Source organism: Pundamilia nyererei, unplaced genomic scaffold, assembly GCF_000239375.1.
Source record: "Pundamilia nyererei isolate P.nyererei 1_Seehausen unplaced genomic scaffold, PunNye1.0 scaffold00127, whole genome shotgun sequence".
Taxonomy (NCBI): Eukaryota; Metazoa; Chordata; class Actinopteri; order Cichliformes; family Cichlidae; genus Pundamilia; species Pundamilia nyererei.
In genome coordinates, this window is record NW_005187528.1 from 561,257 (window position 1) to 580,341 (window position 19,085).

Genomic DNA, 19,085 nt, shown 5'->3' on the forward strand with positions numbered 1-19,085 from the left:
TTTTATTTTCCAGACAGCTGCTCGTACAGTTTAGGGACATAGTCATCCCACTCAGCCTGGTAGCAAGTTCCTGCCACTGGTGCTCCCAGGCTGTATTTCTCCCTGAAGCTCTGGATCTTGAATTTGCCGCGGTTGTCTCCGCAGCGGTTGGTGAGGTCAGGCTCGCTGCAGGACAGGGTGCCTGACTGCTCATACACCAGCCACACATACCTATGGAGACCTGAGTCGGACAAGCACACAGGATTTTAAACATTGAATTACACACTAAGAAAGAAAAAATTAGTTTATTTTAAACTCCAAAGAGCGTGAGCAGCAGATACCATGAAAAGAAAATTGCATGTCTAAACCTTTTCCCCACATTTCACACAAGAGAACATTAACTTTGTGCCCTCTCCTGCCTGGCAGCTTTTACCAGTAAGAATTGTGATCTGTATGCAAAATTGTGCCAAACACATTTTGCTTATACAAGACGAGCTCTACAAATTACCTATAGACTCCACTTGTTCATGTGTTCCGTTTACTTATTTAATAATTTCCATTTGTGTCATTTCTGTTATCACAGTGCATGTGCATCAGGGCATCATTGGTGTTTTGAAATCTAATTTCACACATGCACCACAGCAATGAGCCTTCTGCTAAAATTTAAGAGCGAGTCAGATTGAATATTAATGGACGTTTGTGGCAGTTGCCACCTGGGAAACTTTGATTCTCCCAGCACTGTCCAAAGGTTCATCAGAGTAAAACTTCATTCATTCATTCATTCTTACCTGTGCCATTAGGAGGACCAGAGCCCACATAGTCAGACTTGACGCAGCCAGAGGACACATCGTTTCCTTTCATGTTGACTACCAGAAAGTGGTGCCACTCCCTTTAGTGAAAGAAAAGATAATCAGTTTGATATTGAAAATCTGAACTGTACAGAAACTGTTCGAGCTGTCATTACCCTCGTGCAAAAAAAAATGTAGCTATGAAACTGTGTTTTTGAACATGATCAAGAGTCAAATGTAAGCGGCACAAATGAAAAGCCTAGGCCCACTTCAGTGGCCTCCCAGTAGGTCCTGTCTGTGCTCCATTAACATGCTCCTTTCACCTGAATTTGGGGTTCTTCCTGCTGGGAGCGTCAGGGTCGGTCAAGGCCAAAGTGTACAGTTTACTGGAGTCACATCCTTCCCATTCGATGCAGGTGGGTCGATTCTGCACCTGCAGCAACACGCGGACAAAAGTGCGTCAACTTTCACTTTTATGCCGGAGTTTGAGGCCGTTTGGGGGCGCTAAAAGCCATCGACTAAGGGCATACTACCAGGGAGCATTATGTAACCCAATTAATTTGTGGTAGACGGTTACAATACTTACTAATCTTACCAATCCCATGTAATCATTTATAATGCACTGTTAGTTTAGAGAAATGCAGTACAGTACTTTAAACAGCATTTAAACGCATCACCAAGAAGCGACGCTAGTAGCTACACTTGCTAACAGACAGTGGTTAGCTGACAAACCTGTGTTGGAGTAAGCACTTTTCCCAGCTCATCTATTTCCACAGATCCGTATTTTATAGTCAGGGGCTTTGCAGGCTTTTCCTCGACCTCCTGCAGAGCAAGAGACCCGGTCCACTGGCTCAAATCTACAGGCATTTTGAGGCGTTTGCTTTGCAGACGATTCAAACTGAAACGCTACTTGCAGATGTACGAGAACTGCCAACGGTGCTGCATTCATGGACCAGCAGAAGATGTGCGACATGGAACGACTCCGCGTGTTTAAGAGTTAGAATAAAAACAAACAAACACTTAAACAGTTCAAAAAGAAAAATATTCCGTTTTTAAAAATTTGAAATAACCCTTAACAAACACAAATTTCAAAAACTATAATTACTATAATTACTGTACTCTTTTGTCAATCATCCTTTTCTATTAGCTCCTGGTATTGGTACTTTAATATTATGAAAAATGTTGCCCATTTGCACATAGGCCTACTATTGATAAAGATATGGTGCTCAATGCCGGCATTTCTCCAGCATATGGCCCTTATTTGAGGCGTGAATTAACATATTATTATTATTTTCTATATTTGGCTCTTCATGATGAATCATGGTTTTCTCAGTAATCCGATTCCAATTTGAAGGGCACAAACAAAAACCTACAGGAAACGCCGCCAGAGGGCGCAGTCCCCGTTACTCTTTTGTGGATTGTGATTTGCTAAAGTTTCCGTCAATCACATCACCCGTCCTGAGCTCCTCCCTTCTCCACCTTACGTGCTCCATTAACAAACTTAATGTTTCCAGACTTTTCCATCTTTAAAACGTTGACATTATACACTGTTTTAAACAATGGGCGTTAACGTTTTCTCAAGACACTTGAGCAAAAGAAAGAAATTATTATTATTATTATTATTATTATTATTATTATTATTATTATTATTATTAAAGTTATGGGTAGTGGTAGGAGGGTATGTTTTGTTTTTGGTATGTTGTTGTTGTTGTTGTTGTTGTTGTTGTGTGGGGGGGTTTTGGTTTTTTTTGTCTTATCAGGAATAAGCACATCCTACAGTCAGCCCTCCTTAAAATTTTAGCAGCCTGCAGAAAATGACAAAAAAAACAGAGCATGCATTGACTTTAACCACAGTCTGACAGTCCAGTCCTAGTATTTGTAAAGGGTAGGAAAGTGCATTTCAGATTAAATGAGTTTAATAAATGAAAAGAAAAAAATGAAAATGAAACACACTGAAACAATGAGTAAGCATATGTTAAATGCTTAGCCTTCTGACTCCAGACAATTTTAAATTAGGTTAGAGTATGGTTGTAGCTTAGGCTGTGTTGATTTGTGAGGTGTAAGACTCCCGTGAAAGCTCTCTCTCCCTTTCTTCACAGGCAATACTCCTATTCCTGCAGGCCAAACTTTTTTTAGTATCCTTATGCAAGCTCATGATTGTAATTAGGTTGTTATTTTAGTCTGTGTGACATTACAGCTGCACCAGATAGTAGTCCTACTGAGAACCACAATCTGCCTAGAATAAAAAATCTGGGACTGTAATCACATAAAGTAGTTACAATATACAATAAGGCTGTGTAGTGTTTTCACAAATCCAACAAATTTTGCTTATCCATAAAGTCATTAGGAGAATGAACTCTGCCCTATATTATTAATATTATTAATATTGGAAAAAGGCACAACATTGGCAGCTCGCCCCCTTCAGATGATTCATGCAGAGAGAAGCATACTTTGTTGTGTATTTGTGGAGTTTGAGGCATCATTTTGGTTGCTCGTGGAGTTACTTGGGGAACTGAATGGAAATGAAACCAAAGGCCATCATAAATGCAAAGGCTTGGCTTATAAAAAACATTTCATGAAAACAGATGTATTTTTAAAATAGTAATTACCTAATAAGATTATAAAAACAACTGAAAACTGAATTTTTAAGAGAAAGAAGTAGAAATAGATACATTGTTTCCTAAAAATACAGAATTGTAACCAAATAAACGGTTGACAACTGATATCTATGATATCTATCAGTGATATCTATGTTTTTAGTATTATCTTAGCCCTATTTATAATGTCCGTTTGTTACAATAACAGCCTGACATCCATCTTTTCTGACTACAATCTCTTTTACTACCTTTAAAAAAAGGCAAGAAAATGAGCTAATTTATTACCTGCGATAAGAAAAAAGAAAAGTAAAACAAATGGCTGTGGTGTTACTGCACCTTTAAGAAGGTGAGGTCAGGGTGTGGTTTCTGTCCTGGTAAAGTTTCCGGCTTGGCATGCTCATGTAAACAGAGCACCTCTACCAATTCTTGGTGAAGCCTAAGAGAAGGACAGAAGTCGGATCATGTCAGACCGCTGCCATCTGCCGACACTGGGTTCCGTGTGCTGTGGTGTGTAATGGGCAGACCGGTGCCCGGTGTGTTGCTGCGTATCACCGAGGTGCTCCCGCAGGTGGACTAGTCAGACAGGTTTGACCTAGAAGTCGCAACTGTTCACTCATTTCTGAAGGCAATGTAGGAAAGTTATCATGAAGGTAGTAGCAACGTTAGCGCTTCTGCAGTTGTATATTTCTGCAACAGGTGAGTTCGGATCGACTCGGAAAACACAGGTGAGTGTAAAAACCCCGCTTCAATCTTTTTTTTCTTTTCCTTTCAGCTGATCTCGTTACAGCGGAAGTTTCGGGTAATGTCTCAAGCGAAACGGCCCTGTCAGCTTCACCGGGTGACATCGTTGTACTTCCGTGTTACTCAGCAGGTAAAGTAACACCCGTGGTAACGACATGGACCAAAAATGGACGGGAAATCGTTACAGGCGGAGATCCCACTCGGCGCCTCATCGTGAACCCTGATGGGAGTTTGAACATCAGCGCGACGATGCTTGGAGATGAGGGGATTTACCTGTGCAACTCCACACTATCTGACAACCGCTCATTCCTGGCACGTGTGCTGCTTCAAGTAACAAGTAAGTGTATGCGCACATTTTGAACAATGAGCTCTTCACGGTGAGGTAATGTAGGTGTTGCTTGCCTGAATTCTTGGAACATTTCTAGCAAATGCAAACTGGTTCATCTACATAACATGTGGGCCAGTTCTCGACAGCGGCTGACTTTTGTAGATGGGTCTAAATGTGCTATGTGGAGTTTGCCAGGCCTTCACTTTGCTGCATGCTTCTCTCAGAATATTCTAGCTTCCTTCCACAGTCCAAAGACATACATACTGTTTACTTAGTGTGTCTAAATTAGCCATAGGTGTGAATGTAAGTGAACATGAATGTAAGTGTGTCTTCATGTGTTTGCCCTGTCATGTACTGCTGACGTGTCAGGGGTGTACCTGGCCTTATGGACAGTGACAAATGAGACTGTTTCCCACGGCCCTGTGACCCTGAATTTGAGGTTAAGAAGATGGATGGGTCTATTTGTAAAGCGCTTATAGCTACACTTTGAGAAGGCGGCTATGGTCATCGTTCTTTGATCTTTAAGGTCTTTATCAGCTAACCACTCAGTGGAGTACTGCAATACCTGATCAGTCTTCTTAATAATAATAATAATAATAATAATAATGGATTGGATTTATATAGCGCTTTTCAAGGCACCCAAAGCGCTTTACAATGCCACTATTCATTCACTCTCGCATTCACACACTGGTGGAGGCAGCTACAGTTGTAGCCACAGCTGCCCTGGGGCAGACTGACAGAAGCGAGGCTGCCATATTGCGCCATCGGCCCCTCTGGCCAACACCAGTAGGCGGTAGGGTAAAGTGTCTTGCCCAAGGACACAACGACCAGGACAGAGAGCCCGAGGATCGAACCGGCGACCTTCCGGTTACAGATACGCTTCCCAACCCCCCTGAGCCATGGTCGCCCACGACATTCTTGAAAAATGCAGACTTTTTCCTCTATCGCTGCTTGAAGAAAGATTCTGAAAACTTTCAGTAGGCGTGGGTGCTCATTTCAAGTCCATTTTCATCCAAAAAAAAAAAAAAAGATCCAACTAGCTCACCTTTAAAACATCAGCCCACACCAGTACCCTACCTGCAGGTTCCTGGTGCCTGATTCAAAGTGGAGCTGTTACTGGTCCAGCTGTGGCTCGCTCATCTAGTCCATCAAGAGTCACACACCATCTCATTGGTCCACAAAAAGCTCAAAAATCTGTCTTGAGATATTTCTTGGTCCTGAATACACTGAATACCTTGTACTTCTGGGTATATGTAGGTTGCAGTCAGAGATGGGCAGTTACAAGTAATGCGTTACTATAATCTGATTACATTTTTGAGTAACGAGTAAAGTAAGGGATTACTATTACAAAAAAGGTAATTAGATTACTGTTACTTTCCCGTAAGCACGCTGCGTTACTCCGTTACTAAAACCGTGATTTTCTTTTTTTTTTTTTTTTTGCGAGAGTGTCTCTCATGACCAGTGTTGGTCAAGTTACTTGAAAAAAAGCAATCAGTAACTAATTACTGATTACTTCCCCAAAAAGTATTTTCAAAAGTAATTAGTTACTTAGTTACTTTTTAAAAAAATGATTTACAACCTGAGTAGGTAATAAAGCGATAGATCTTTCAGCCCAATTCTATTTTTTCTGCATAATCCATCATATAAAATGTAATCAAATGGAAAAAGTCTCTTTTTGAAACTAGTTTTATTAGCTTTAATCTTTTAACTTCACGCATGAGGCAAATATTAAATTATATGCAACATTCTCTGACTGGAAGAAATTTGTTTAACATTCAAACCTATTTTCTGCATATTCCAGCATATAAAATAAAATAGTTTTTTTTGTGTTTACACTCACCTTTCAAATAGATCCACGTAAAACACAGAAGTTAAAAGATTAAAACTAATAAAAGTTTTAAAAAGATACTTTTTCATTTGATTACATTTTATATGATGGATTATGCAGAAAAAGTAGAATTGGGCTGAAAGATCTATCGCTTTATTACCTATTTAGGGGATAAATCATGTTTTAAAAAGTAAGTAACTAATTACTTCTGAAAATAAGTAATCAGTAAAGTAACAGGATTACTTTTTCGGGAAGTAATCAGTAATTAGTTACTGATTACTTTTTTCAAGTAACTTGACCAACACTGGTTGCTGTTATGGACAGCAGTGGTGGATGATTGGTTTCTGGCAGGTCAGCGTTTGTTTCGCAGTTAATTAGCAATTAGTTTTTCTCAGGTTTCTTTTGACACTGTTGGCTATTGGCAACAAAACATTTGATGGTTCTGTGATCACGCGTCGATATATTAGAAATTTCAAGAGTGCGACATCATTCAGAAAAGAGAGTAACAGCTGAAGTGTTAAGTAGTAATGGGAGCCAGTTAACATCTGTGCTCTGAAGCTTACTAGATAGAATCATGGTTGGACATCAGGCTACTTGATTATGGAAGAGAATCGTCATCATGCTGAGTTTGGCAAATGTAGTTTATTTAATATGATTACTTGTTGAGTTGTTTGGTTTTCCATATCTGTCTGAGAAAACACTCCTTTCACAGCCTTATGAGGAGTAAGTTTGGACTTTAAGGAATGGGTGTGTACAAATGTTAAAGACAAAGGGTGTGGTGGAGGTGTAACACAAAGTACAAGAGATTCTCTGTGAAACAGACTGTAACAGTCATTGTTTTATCTTGATTTTCTGGTTTTCATAATTGATTGCAAACCTAAAATCTCTAGGCTAAAATTGAAAATAAGGGTAGGTTTTCTTTCTAATACCAAATGAAACCACTGCAGGACAAGTTTGCTAAAGAGAACCTTGACACTCCACTCTTCTGCCGGGAAAATGTTTTGTGAACAAAGTGAAGCTCAATTATTCAGAAATAACATCCACTTTGTGTGTCTTGGCCACCAGCATGAAAACATCATCCAAAAGGTGAAGTGTGATTGGTTGTTGTTTTTGCTGCTTCTCTCCTGAATAGTTTTGGCGGGCAAAATGTGTTTATCAAGGAATCTTGCAGGATAATTTCAAGGTGTCTGCACCTTTCTACAGCGGGACATTAAACTGAAACATCAAAGTAAATGTGCTGCAGAATGGCTCGGATCAAAATCTGAAATTAGCTTGAGTATTTTTGTTTTATATGCCAAAGACAACCTCAGAACACACTGTATAATAAGACAGACAGATCCACTGAATGTGTTTTTCCTGCTTTTATTGGTTCATAATGACACTTGTTATATTTTTCTCTACAAACATATCTTTAAAGTTGCTTACAGTATTTACTGATCTCATAAATTTAGAAGTTACTCTGAGTGAGGTTATACTAAGTTTTAATGCACTGTATGCATTTCTCTCAGGTGGACCAGAAAATGTGTCTACATCCATCAGTCCTGCCACTGCACTGTCCAATGGGACCCTTTACACAGATCGGGGTTCATCCGTTACTTTAAGGTGCTCCGGCTCCTCCTACCCGTCTCAGCACCTGACCTGGGCCTTCAGCGGTGACTCGTCAAGCAACGACTCGCTGGTTTCAGGCTCTGGATCGTCCCTGGAATTCACCATACAAAACATTCAGCCCAGCGCTCAAGGAGTTTACAGCTGCAGGGCCCACAACCCTGTTTCAAATGTGACAGTAATCAGTCGCAAGGAGCTGCTAGTGTACTGTAAGTATCACAAACAGGATAATCTGCTGTGACTGTAAGCTTGACAGTGTAAAGTGGGATTTTATGTATGTTTATGTATGTTTGAATCAAAGACTGAGCTTTGGTTTAATGGCAAAGACTGCAGCAGGGCTGAATACTGTAGAACTTTAAGTTTGTTGACATGCAGGCCTGAGTTTTAGTGCTGATATTAATGTGATAATTTTCATATAAACACACCCACTGTTTATGCATTCTGCCCTTTCATTTAAAAAACACATCCTTCACTTTAGCATGCCTACCTATAAAGTGGTGTCATTATTTAGCAGAGGAAACAAAAGGAAAATCTTGAAGATTGCATGTGACAATTTAGCCAGAGAGTGGAGCTGAAACACTCCTGGGTGCTGTAAGCTTCACCAAAACCTGTTTTTTTTTATTTTTTTTTATTATTTTTTATTTATACATTAATGGGTTATATTGCTTAAAAGCAGAAAACATTTCATATTTTACATTTTTAATATGTGTTTTAGATACATTTTTGTTTATAATTCACTCAGTGGGAATAAAAAAAAAACCTAAATGGCTCTTCAAGTACAACTTGAGGTCAAATCCACAAAAAGAAACTTAGCACAGTGTTTTAGGTTTATAATGAATGTTAGTCAGTAAGCTACAAAACTGTAGACATGTTGAAATGTTTGCACGGAGACATTCCTGGACAGAAAAGCTGAATAAAATATTTAGTTATTCACAGTTTTATTAGTAAAACTGCTAGCTAAGCATAAAAGATAATCCAGTCCAGTTCAGAGTGGCGTGGGGACTACTTTTTCCCTCTTAACCTCTTGCTGTACTACAAGACAGAATATGATAGAGGGCAAGCAAGGCTGTGGCGAGAACAAAAAATGCATACTGAGAGATGTTTTGATGGGCTGAAAAAAAGCTGAGTCAGTACCCACCAGCAGCTGAGATGAGGGAAAATGAATGCCAGGAAAGGTCAAAACATGCTGCCCAGGCCTCACTGAAAATATTACACTCAAACACTGTGAATGTCATGATTAATCGTGGCGTAACTGTGGAATGATTTTATCTATGTGGCTTCTGTTACGAGGAAAAAAAATACTATATTATGTGCAGGGTAAGGAGGCTGTGGCGGTTTATTGAGTCACTGCGATAACAATACATTGAATTGACTTCCTGAAATGTTTGCACGCAGCTTGTTCCCTGTTTTCGCTGACTTCCTGTAGCTCGCTTTTCAACACGGAAAAATCAAATCCATTTTTACTGAATGTTTGGAAATAATAGGCTTGTTTTATATGTCAGGTAACACTTTGTTTTACAGTTCCAGTGTTTTCTTAAAATTTGTTTGAGCACAATTGTTATGTAAATGTGTTGACAGCACAGACAGAGGTTAACTAATATACATCCATTTAAGCAAATTATTTCAGTCTTTTCTCAACAGTATGCAAATGTTTACAGGTTTCGATGCCGTGTTTGAAAGAAGAAATTTTCATTAATGAAATCATAATAAATGATTACTTACTCTGCTTTATATCAAGGTTACACAGGATAACTAAACTCAAACAGCTTTCTCTCTTCTTCCTACTTATAATTAATACTGAATGAAACAACTGAAGTTTCAGTTCAATTCATTATATAGTGTCAAATAACAACAAAAGTTGCCTCAAGGTGCTTTATATTGTAAGGTAATGTCCCTACAAAAATACAGAGACACCCCCAACAATCATGTGACCACCTATGAGCAAGCACTTTGGTCACAGTGGGAAGGAAAAACTCCCTTGTGACAGGAAGAAACCTCCAGCAGAAGCAGGCTCAGGGAGGACCGGCCACTCAGATGCTTTAAGTTTCACCAGAACATTTAGTAATTAGTGGAAAATATGGCATCAGAGATGGGTTTCTTCTTTATTCAGCTGCTCCCTTTAGGCATCTACTTCCAATCTTATCCCATCTCTATCATTCTCCTCTGTCACACCAACCCTCTGCATGTCCTCCTTCACTACTTGCAAGAATCTCCTCTGTTTTCTTCCTCTTATCCTCCTGTCTGGCAACTCCATCTTAAACATCCTTTATCCAGTATATCTGTTCTCATTCTTTGGCAGATATCTAAACTGTCTCAGCCTTGCCTCTCTAATGCTGTCTCCAAACTGCTCAACCTGGGCTGTCTGATGTACTCCTTTCTAATCCTGTTCCTCCTGGTCACTCTCAACAACTCTGCCAACTCCAGCTCGACGTCCAGTCTTTTTGTTAGAGCCACTATCTCCAATACCATACATCTCATCGGGTCTTACTATTATCTTGTAAATCTTCCCTTTCACTCCTTCTATCAGATTCCCCCCCTCCCGACACTCGTTTTTACCCACTCCACCCTGCCTACTCTCTCTATTCCCTATCTCGCACACTGTCTGTTGTTTCGGTTGACCCTAGATCAACCCCAGACATAAGAGTGAAGTATCAAAAGTGAAATTGTTATTCTAAGAAAAGTTAAGCTCTCTTAGTACAAAATCATGGATAGATTGAATGTGCAATGGCACTCTAAACACTTTACAGAATTCATAACAGGATCAGACAGACCAAAAGTGAGCCCATGATCGAATGATCGATACATAAAAATGTGTTAACTGAATGATAGAAGTGCAGAACCTGATAGCTTGTAGTCTCTAAAGCAGCTTTTCAGATCAGATACAAGCTAACACTGTGCTAACACCTCAAAGCTTTTCAAAAACGATTTGAAGATCAAAGAACACTAACTGGCATAGACGTACCACGCAGTGACCTGTGATTAACCCTTTATGGGGGATCTTGAGGCCTGATTAAGCCAAGCATTCCTGGCATAACATTCCCGACATCTTTGAATGTCTTTGGACTTTGATAATGTGGGTTAACACATTCCACAAGTTGGAAGCAACTTGTGGTGCTCATGAAGCTCAAGTGCAGCTTTTGTTAAGGAAAACAAGGCAAACCCAATGCGAGGGAATTCTTAAGCGATGAATGTAATATTGTTATATGTAACAAAATATTTTTAGTAAATAAAACATTAAAAAACACTTAAAGGTCTAACAGAAAAATCTCAATTAAAATTTGCTCTTAATTTGAGTTTTGCTTTAAGCAGCTTGAGGTGACTGTTATTGTGATTTGGCTCCACATAAATAAAATGGAACTGAAATGATCTGAATATCCTTTCCTGAACATACAGGAGTGCATTCCTACTGCTCATTACTGATGCTTTTATTTTTATTTCTTTTTCTCCTAATTAGATGTCTCAGACAGACACCCTGAGTGTAAATGGACACTGACACAGAACATCTCTCTAGTCCAGTTCACCTGCACTTGGTTAGAAGTTTATCCCACCCCAAACCTACGTTGGAACATGGGACCATTCCAGGTGGCGGACAGCCTCAATGTTACGATGAGCCGCTCCACGCTGTCAGACGGGCAGACCGTGAACTGCACAGCCCAGCCCCAGCACCTCGGCCCAGAAAAAGAGAAGTCGTGTTCGTTTACCCTCGGTAAGCTTGTTGTAGGGAAATGAGCCTCTTAACGATCCTGAGATGTACAAATGCTGAATCTTTAATGTACTTTTGACTTAAGAAGCCACAGTGACACTCGCTGCTGTCAATCACTGTTTGTAGTTCTGACATCACATTTATGTCATGGTTGAGCTTCTGTGCAGGTAGTATATTTGATTACTCAGAATCACAATAGTTTATTATTCTCAGCGAGGAAGTTACTTTGTGACAATAAAAAAAAGGCCACTCAGAGAGCGCAAAAAGTGTGACCTTGACTCAATTTACACCAAAATCAAATCAGCTCAAGCTGTTACTGGTATCTACTATCAACAAAATTTCAACATGATAGCTTGAAAACTGTGGACACTATAATGCTAACAAACAAACAAACAAATAGAATCAATTACATACTCTCTCCCTTTGGACGAAGAACAAACTATGAAAAAGAATAGTGCATGAAGTACAAATAAAAATAAATAAACACTGTAGTATTTAAAAAATATACACTCAAAGCAAAATAAAAGTTAAACAATATCACGTGCAACATTTACTACATGATGACAAGTGAAAATAATTCGGGCATCGGTCTGTAATCACTGATTAGTCATAGGATTCGTCCATAACTTGAACACCATCCTCCTTTCTCACACTGACTCCACAGAGTGAAGCGCCACACCCACAACGTCACCAGCCTTCCAGATCAGTGCGAGTCTGTTGGTGTACACCACCCTCTGCTGCCCCAGCACACCAGTGGATGGCACTGGCCACCACAGACTCCTCAAATTAAAAACAAAAAACAAATTGGTGCAGGTCTACACCCAGATTATTTTGTCTCAAGTTTTTTAAAATTGTAAAATGCAAAGTGCATTGTGGGTATTTTGTCAGATGATCTTTCAATTTAAAAGTCCAATTAAATCTGATGAAACAGCTATATGGTACAGCCCTATAAAATTACATGGTTCTTAACAGGAACATTACCTATAGTTGAATAATATTTTCAAAATAAGAGTGTGTGAAAAAAGTCTTAGAAGATATCACACACAATGTCACTTTTGTCTAACATACAGTTTTTCCTTCAGGGACAGAGTTTCTGTAAAAACGTCACAGTAAACTGAAACCATCCGCATGATCAGATATCATGTGACGTATGTGAGGAAAAATATGTGCTGCAGGAGTAGGAACTATGTGAGCAATGCTTATTTGACTTAGAGAATGATGGCGCCCTCCCTTGAAGCCAACAGGTCAAAAATTTCTGGTCACAATGTGAGAGAGTCACAACCCAGGAAAACTAATTATGTTTAGCATTACTCCAGAAATATGGCTAACATTGTCATACTCGTCATAAATGTAAAAGTAACTTGATTGGGACTAATCCTAATTATTGGGTATTGTTTTTAATATTCATATGAAGTACCATAATATTTATTCGATTAAGCTTTCCAGCCCTGACAAGAATAACACTTAGCCGTGTGCTCATGAGAACACAACACAGGGCATGTGGGCAGTTAGTGAGTCACCCAGTTGTGTAAAGGTTATCATCACATGCCTTATTCAAACAATGAGTTGATGCAACAGGATGTGAGTTGCTGTTCTCTGATCAGCCTTCTTCTGTGAATCAGAAACACTGAACAAAAATGACATTTTGTCAAACAAAATGAGTAAAATTCCAAAATATTCTTATTTATTTACAAATTGCAATTGATATTTACTGAACAAACAAAGCAATAGTCCAACCAGTTTGGAGGTCATGAAAAAGTATGAACAGTGTCAGGTTTAGAGCTGGAGTGATTGGTTGATATATCAAATAGCGGATATTAGTGTTTTTAAAATGTAAAAAAGTAAAATTTAAAAACAAGAAAAGGTGTGGAAAAGTGTCAAAATACTGAAAACACATTTATTTTGAAGTTGGAATTCATCCAAAATACAAACAAACCTTCAGCTTTTGCATGAAAACAACACAGTGATATTATTGCAGTACCAAAACTGTCACCAGAGGGGAAGAAGAAGCTATAAAATTCCACTTCTGAGCTTAGCCATGTAGCAAGCTATTTTGGTGTATTTTTGTCCTCATCAGCCAGCATGACTCATAGAAAGGGACTGTTTGGTCTTAATAACAGACCAAAAAAACCCAAACATATTGTGTTAATTTATCTTTTTTTTTTTTTTTTTTTTTTAAAGCAGCATTTTTGTTTTTACTGAAAACATATGATCAGTATGATCATAAGCTCTTTTGCTCTCTTGGTAAGAGTTGGATAAGAAGACGAGAAGATCAACAGCTTTCATGTCTGTGCAGTGTATGTAAGGTTTCTGCAAGAAGACGGCTTATTTCCAGTGTTTATTTATCGATCTTGGCTCAAACCTCAGTAAACCACAAAATGCTAGTTTTGAAAGTAAGGGTTAATTAGAGAGCTGAAATTGTTTTTAAGTGTGGTCAGGCCTGGTTTTTGGTCTTCATTTTCATTTACAGTGTTAATGTTGTGCTGAAATGTTTCCTGGCCACAACTTGGCGTTTTCTGCTCAGAAATATTTGTCCCCTCTTGATTGTTATTCTTCTTTTTTTTGCATATTTATCACACTTACATGTTTCAGATCAGAAACCCAGGTAAATACAAAGTGCAGCTTTCACTCCTCGGCCTTAAAACTTGGGTGATGTGGACACCCAAGTTTGTGAATGTGATAACTCAAGGATGAAGCTAAAAAGCTATCCAAACTACCTGGCTATTGTGAAAAAGTTGTTAAATCACAAATTAACTTTGATTAACCACATTTTTTTTGGAGGGAAAGCTGAGTTCAATTTCATTACACAACCATTCCTCATTACTGCCAAACCTAAATCACCAAACAGAGCTTGTCTGACATAGATCTTAAAGAGCAACACATCATGTCATGATCCAAAGAAACTCAAGAACAGATGAAAAACAAAGTTATTGAAAGTCTGGAAAGGGTTAAAGGGCTATTTCTAAGGCTTTGGGAGTTCGGTGAACCACAGTTGCAGCTATTAAGTGCAAATGGAGAAAACTTGGAAGAGTGGTGAACCTTTCCCAGGAGTGGCTGGCATACCAAAATTACTCAAAGAACACACTGATGACTCAACGGGAAGTTACAAAATAACACAGAACAACATCTAAAGAACTACAAGCCTTACTCGCCTCACTTAGGTTCAGCAGAGGTGTTCATGATTCAACAATAAGAAAGAGAAAGAAATATTCTGTGGACTGATGAGACAAAAGTTTAACTTCCTGCAAGGTTGTGTCCCATTACATCTTGCATTCATATAAAGGACATCGTACCTGCAGACAAACATATTGATGGTAGTGCGATGGTGCTTCAGTGGCTAGACAACTTGGTGTAATTAATGGAAGCATGAATTCTGCTACCAGAAAATTGTGAAGAAGAATGTCCAGCCTTCGGTCGTACACTGAAGTTCAAGCGTACTCGTGATTATGCAGCAGGAAAATGATCTGAAACACACCAGCAAGTCCATCTCTGAATGCTTCAGTAAAGGCAAAATGAAGGCTTTTAGACTTGAATCAGATTGAGATGCTTTAGCAGGACCTTAAAAAGGCCGTTCGTGCTCGATGTGGCTCAATTAAAACTATTGTGGAAAGGAGAGTGGGCTAGAATTCCTCCACAGCAATGCAATCAGTTACAGTTCTTGCATCCAAGGGTGGTACAAACAGTTAGGTTTGGGGAGCGATTACTTTTTCCACATAGGCCAGGTCGGCTTGGAAATTATTTAACCCAAGTAAAGTGCAGTTGTTATCTTTGTCTAATATCAAAACTTGTTTGATGATCTGAAACATTTAAGTGTGACAAATGTGCAAAAAGTAGGAATTTGGGAGTAGGGCAAATACTTTTCAAGTAAGATTCCTCATATGCTTTATATCCCACATAAATCAAGTTTTGTAAATGTAAATACATTTGACTTTTTTTTTAAAATATCTGACTGAAATGATAAAGTATCTGATTTTTATTTTTATTTTTCCTCCTCTCTCACTCTGTCAGAGCTTCCCTTCCCTGAAGGCGAACCAATGGTCTCTGCTCTGGAGGCAAGCAACGTAACACTCGCATGCACTGAGACCACGTCCAAGCCCCCTGCAATTACCACATGGAGAAAGGGATTGCAACTGGACTACATTGAATCTGGATCAAAATACATCCTGTCTTTGGAAGGCCCGGTCTTCAAGCTGACCATAGTAAACGTCACTAAGGAGGACGAAGGCTTCTATTTCTGCCACAGTGAGAACCCGCTCGGACTACGCGAGCTGGAAGTGGAGCTCACTGTGAAGAGTTGAGTTTTGAATAAGAGGAATATCTTGGCATTAGTAGTTTTACAGAATAGATCATTTGCATGTCTTTGCATTTTTTTCCAATGTCTGCGTGAGATAACGAATAGACATTATGCAGAAGTGTAAACAGCATGCTAGTCACTACAGGTGTTGACTCCGCCTCTGGAATCCAGATAAACCTGCTGCTCCACCCTTTTTTGTACTTCATAAGCTTCTCCTGTTGCCTTTTTTGGTTTCAGCAGCCTCTTCCGCGTACACAGGAGCAGTCATCGGCATATTTATAGCAGCACTGATTATGGGGTCAGCTGTCATCATAGCCAAAATTGTCTACAACAGCAGAGACCGGATTTGCCTGGGTAATTTTTTTTTCTTTTCATAAATAAATTTTGCATCAATAATAGCGTCAGCCTCTGATCAATAACAATCCACATGCTGTATCTGCATTTTAAATTAATAGGAACTGTATTAAACATGAAAATCTACTAATACTGATGCCATTCTTTGTGTTTGTATTTTTGTGTCAATAGGTGGCTTTGGGTGAGTATTTCATATTTGCTTTTGGCATATATACTAAATGCTTACTTTAGTTGCACAGTCCATATAGATTGAGTTAAAGTACTTTATGCACATCTGTGTTGCATTTGAAATGCATTGTTTTTTCCATTTAAAAGCAAGCCAATCATCAAGTAGTACCATTATTTTCTAGGAGTTCTTTTTACCCCTCGCCTGTAAAAGGCAGTTGGGATGTTGTGGTCACACTGCCTGATGGGAAGGTGGGCAGGTCATTTGTACACCCAACTTTATGAATGTGATAACTCGAGAACGACGCGAAATAGGAGTATTGAGTTCATACCATAGGTGTATCTACTAAAAGTTTCAGACAAGTTCCAATCTCAGTGACCTCATTCTCAGGTCAAGGTCAGAGGTCAATCTTGTAATTGTAATAACTCGAGCACGAGGCAATGTAGGATTTTGAAGTTGATACCATAGATGTATCTATTAAAAATCTTACCATTATTTTCTTTTTAAGTTGGATTACAAGGAATCTAAAATTATGAGCATCTGTGCTTTTACAAATATGGAAGGATCTCAGAGAAAGGACAAAAAGTAAATCCTACCATCTATACATCTTCAGCACCCTTAAGAGTAATTCCACCTCTGAGCAGTAGACGATATCTTGATACCATGCTCAGCCTGCACACACTTGCTGCTGCTTTTACAAGCTGCTTTGCAAATAACCTCTACTTGCAGCTGCTCCATTTCATAGAGCTTCTAACTGATTTTTGCTGTCACTGATGTCTGCCCACACATTTTAGCTCGCACAGAGGGGGTCAAACTCCAGTTTTGTGATTGAAAGTGTGCTCCGCTTCTGGCGCCTCAATCTTGTTTAAAAACAAAATGCTTCTTTAAAACTCTTCACCTTACATGGCAGAACTGCGTAAAACAAGTTTTTCAGCTAAATTGTCACAGTTGTTTAGTTGGAGGACTAGCACATATAAAACTTAATTTGCTAAACTGAAGAATTTTAGCTTGTGGTCTTTATGATGATCATTCACATTAAACACATTTCTCCAAAGGACTTTTAGTGGCCAAAAATTCCAAAATGGTGACTTTGGTTTTGGTCAAAGCCATCTCTGGAATGTGGACTGAACAAAACTGTCTAACAAATACTTGGCGAAGATCAGTTTTAAAGATCTGGCTGCACGTGTGCGCCCGTGTCATACTATTCTCACCTCTGCAGGCAAGTGGATGACGACAGTGGAGACGTTCTGAGTCTGGTGGAGTCGGATGACGAACAAGTCTTCCAAGATGCAGTTCCCCGGCTGCCTCCAATAACCAACGGACATCACACAACACTTGTGCAGATACATCGAATCCCATCAAGTAGGACTTCATCACAGCAATTTATAAGTTTTCTAATTTCAGTGTAAAAATATTTTGTAATACAAAAATGTCCCTCTTTTATTCAGGTGATCACGAGGATGCAGAAACTGCTGACACAAGTCCACAGCAGCAGGAGGATACCGTACAGACGGAAGAGCCAGTGCAACTTGTAGAATTTTAGGTATTGGGGATTTTTTTAGAGCAATGTTTAGTTTTAGGTAAATTTACTCCTGAAGAGAATGTGAACAGAATCGGTGGCAGAAACCTTTTTGTCCTTCCTTTCTATTTTTTTTAATTTTTTTTTTAAGATTCTATATTTTTTGTAAATTTATTTTGATTGATTTGTTTATACAGTATGTAAAAATAAATAAATGTAATACAGTAAATGTGTTTGAACAAATATTCTTTGCATGTTTTTATGAGTTTTGTATTTTTAAAGGTGTTCACTATGTACACTATGCAGACCAATATATGTGACCTTTGACTATCTCGGTCTAGAATGCGACTCTGCTGCAGAACTTTTTTTTTTTTTTTTTTTTTTTAAATGCAGCAGAGTCAGTTCGTCACTCATCTGGGATTCATGCTACGTGTGAAACAAACTTGACTCACTCACTTGAAAATATTTACACGAGATCTATGTGAGAGGGAAAACTGAAATTAAAAACTCTAAAGGGTTTGACAAAAAATTTGTTGATTTAAACAAAATTATTCAATATTAGAATTTATTATTAGTGTCCTTTTAATGCAAAAGTAGAATTGAGTCTCTCAAGTCACCTCAGTTTTTATAAGGAAGATTTTACTGGATAATTAATAGTCTAAATAATTCACTGTGTAAAACCATCAAAATCATATAAAAAATGTAGTGCTGTTGTGTTTCTTTTAAAGGAGACAGATGGATCATTTGAATGGCACTTTAAATCCAAACAGTCTGCAGGCTTTAATAATGCATTAGGCTGTTAAAGGGAGATCCAGCCTCACACGTAACAGTCTGGAAATAGGTGCTCTGATATATTAATAATTCATGGTACATATTTAAGATGATGTGTACACAGTACAGAGACCTTTTCACTGCTTTTGAGGCAGCTATAATGTTATTCTACGGCTATGATCACATCAAGTTTGTATATTTTTCTTTTACATTAAAACAAACCTTAATAGTCACACATGGACACCAACTGAAGAAGAATTTACCGGTTAGAAAAACAACAGGAGACAATGCGACATGAAATGAACATGTATATAAAAAAAAAAATGTTATGGATCATCAGGTATTTAAACTGTTTTCATGCACTTGTATAGAAAGTTGTTCTGAATGTTTTTTTTGTTATTGTACAGATATT

At 38.6% G+C, this 19,085-nt stretch overlaps 2 protein-coding genes across 3 annotated transcripts; one reads left to right on the forward strand and one right to left on the reverse strand.

Moving 5' to 3' along the window:
* Positions 1-2: 2 nt before the first annotated feature.
* pebp1 (phosphatidylethanolamine binding protein 1) lies at positions 3-1,736 on the reverse strand. Its single transcript, XM_005743056.1, has 4 exons — positions 1,500-1,736; positions 1,091-1,200; positions 768-868; positions 3-220 (listed from the first exon to the last, which is right to left on the reverse strand). Exons 1-4 carry the CDS (start codon positions 1,632-1,634, stop codon positions 3-5), a joined length of 564 nt encoding a protein of 187 aa, XP_005743113.1. The 5' UTR covers positions 1,635-1,736.
* A 1,991-nt stretch (positions 1,737-3,727) lies between these two features.
* Positions 3,728-18,021, forward strand: vsig10 (V-set and immunoglobulin domain containing 10). 2 transcript variants are annotated; one of them, XM_005743057.1, is made up of 9 exons: positions 3,728-4,060; positions 4,137-4,442; positions 7,770-8,075; positions 11,321-11,572; positions 15,578-15,862; positions 16,101-16,217; positions 16,389-16,398; positions 17,603-17,745; positions 17,832-18,021. In XM_005743057.1, the coding sequence occupies exons 1-9, from the start codon at positions 4,009-4,011 to the stop codon at positions 17,924-17,926; spliced, it is 1,566 nt and encodes a 521-aa protein (XP_005743114.1). In that variant the 5' UTR covers positions 3,728-4,008; the 3' UTR covers positions 17,927-18,021. The 2 variants fall into 2 exon arrangements, with proteins under 2 accessions (XP_005743114.1, XP_005743115.1); XM_005743058.1 differs by having other exon boundaries at positions 16,104-16,217.
* Positions 18,022-19,085: the final 1,064 nt, after the last annotated feature.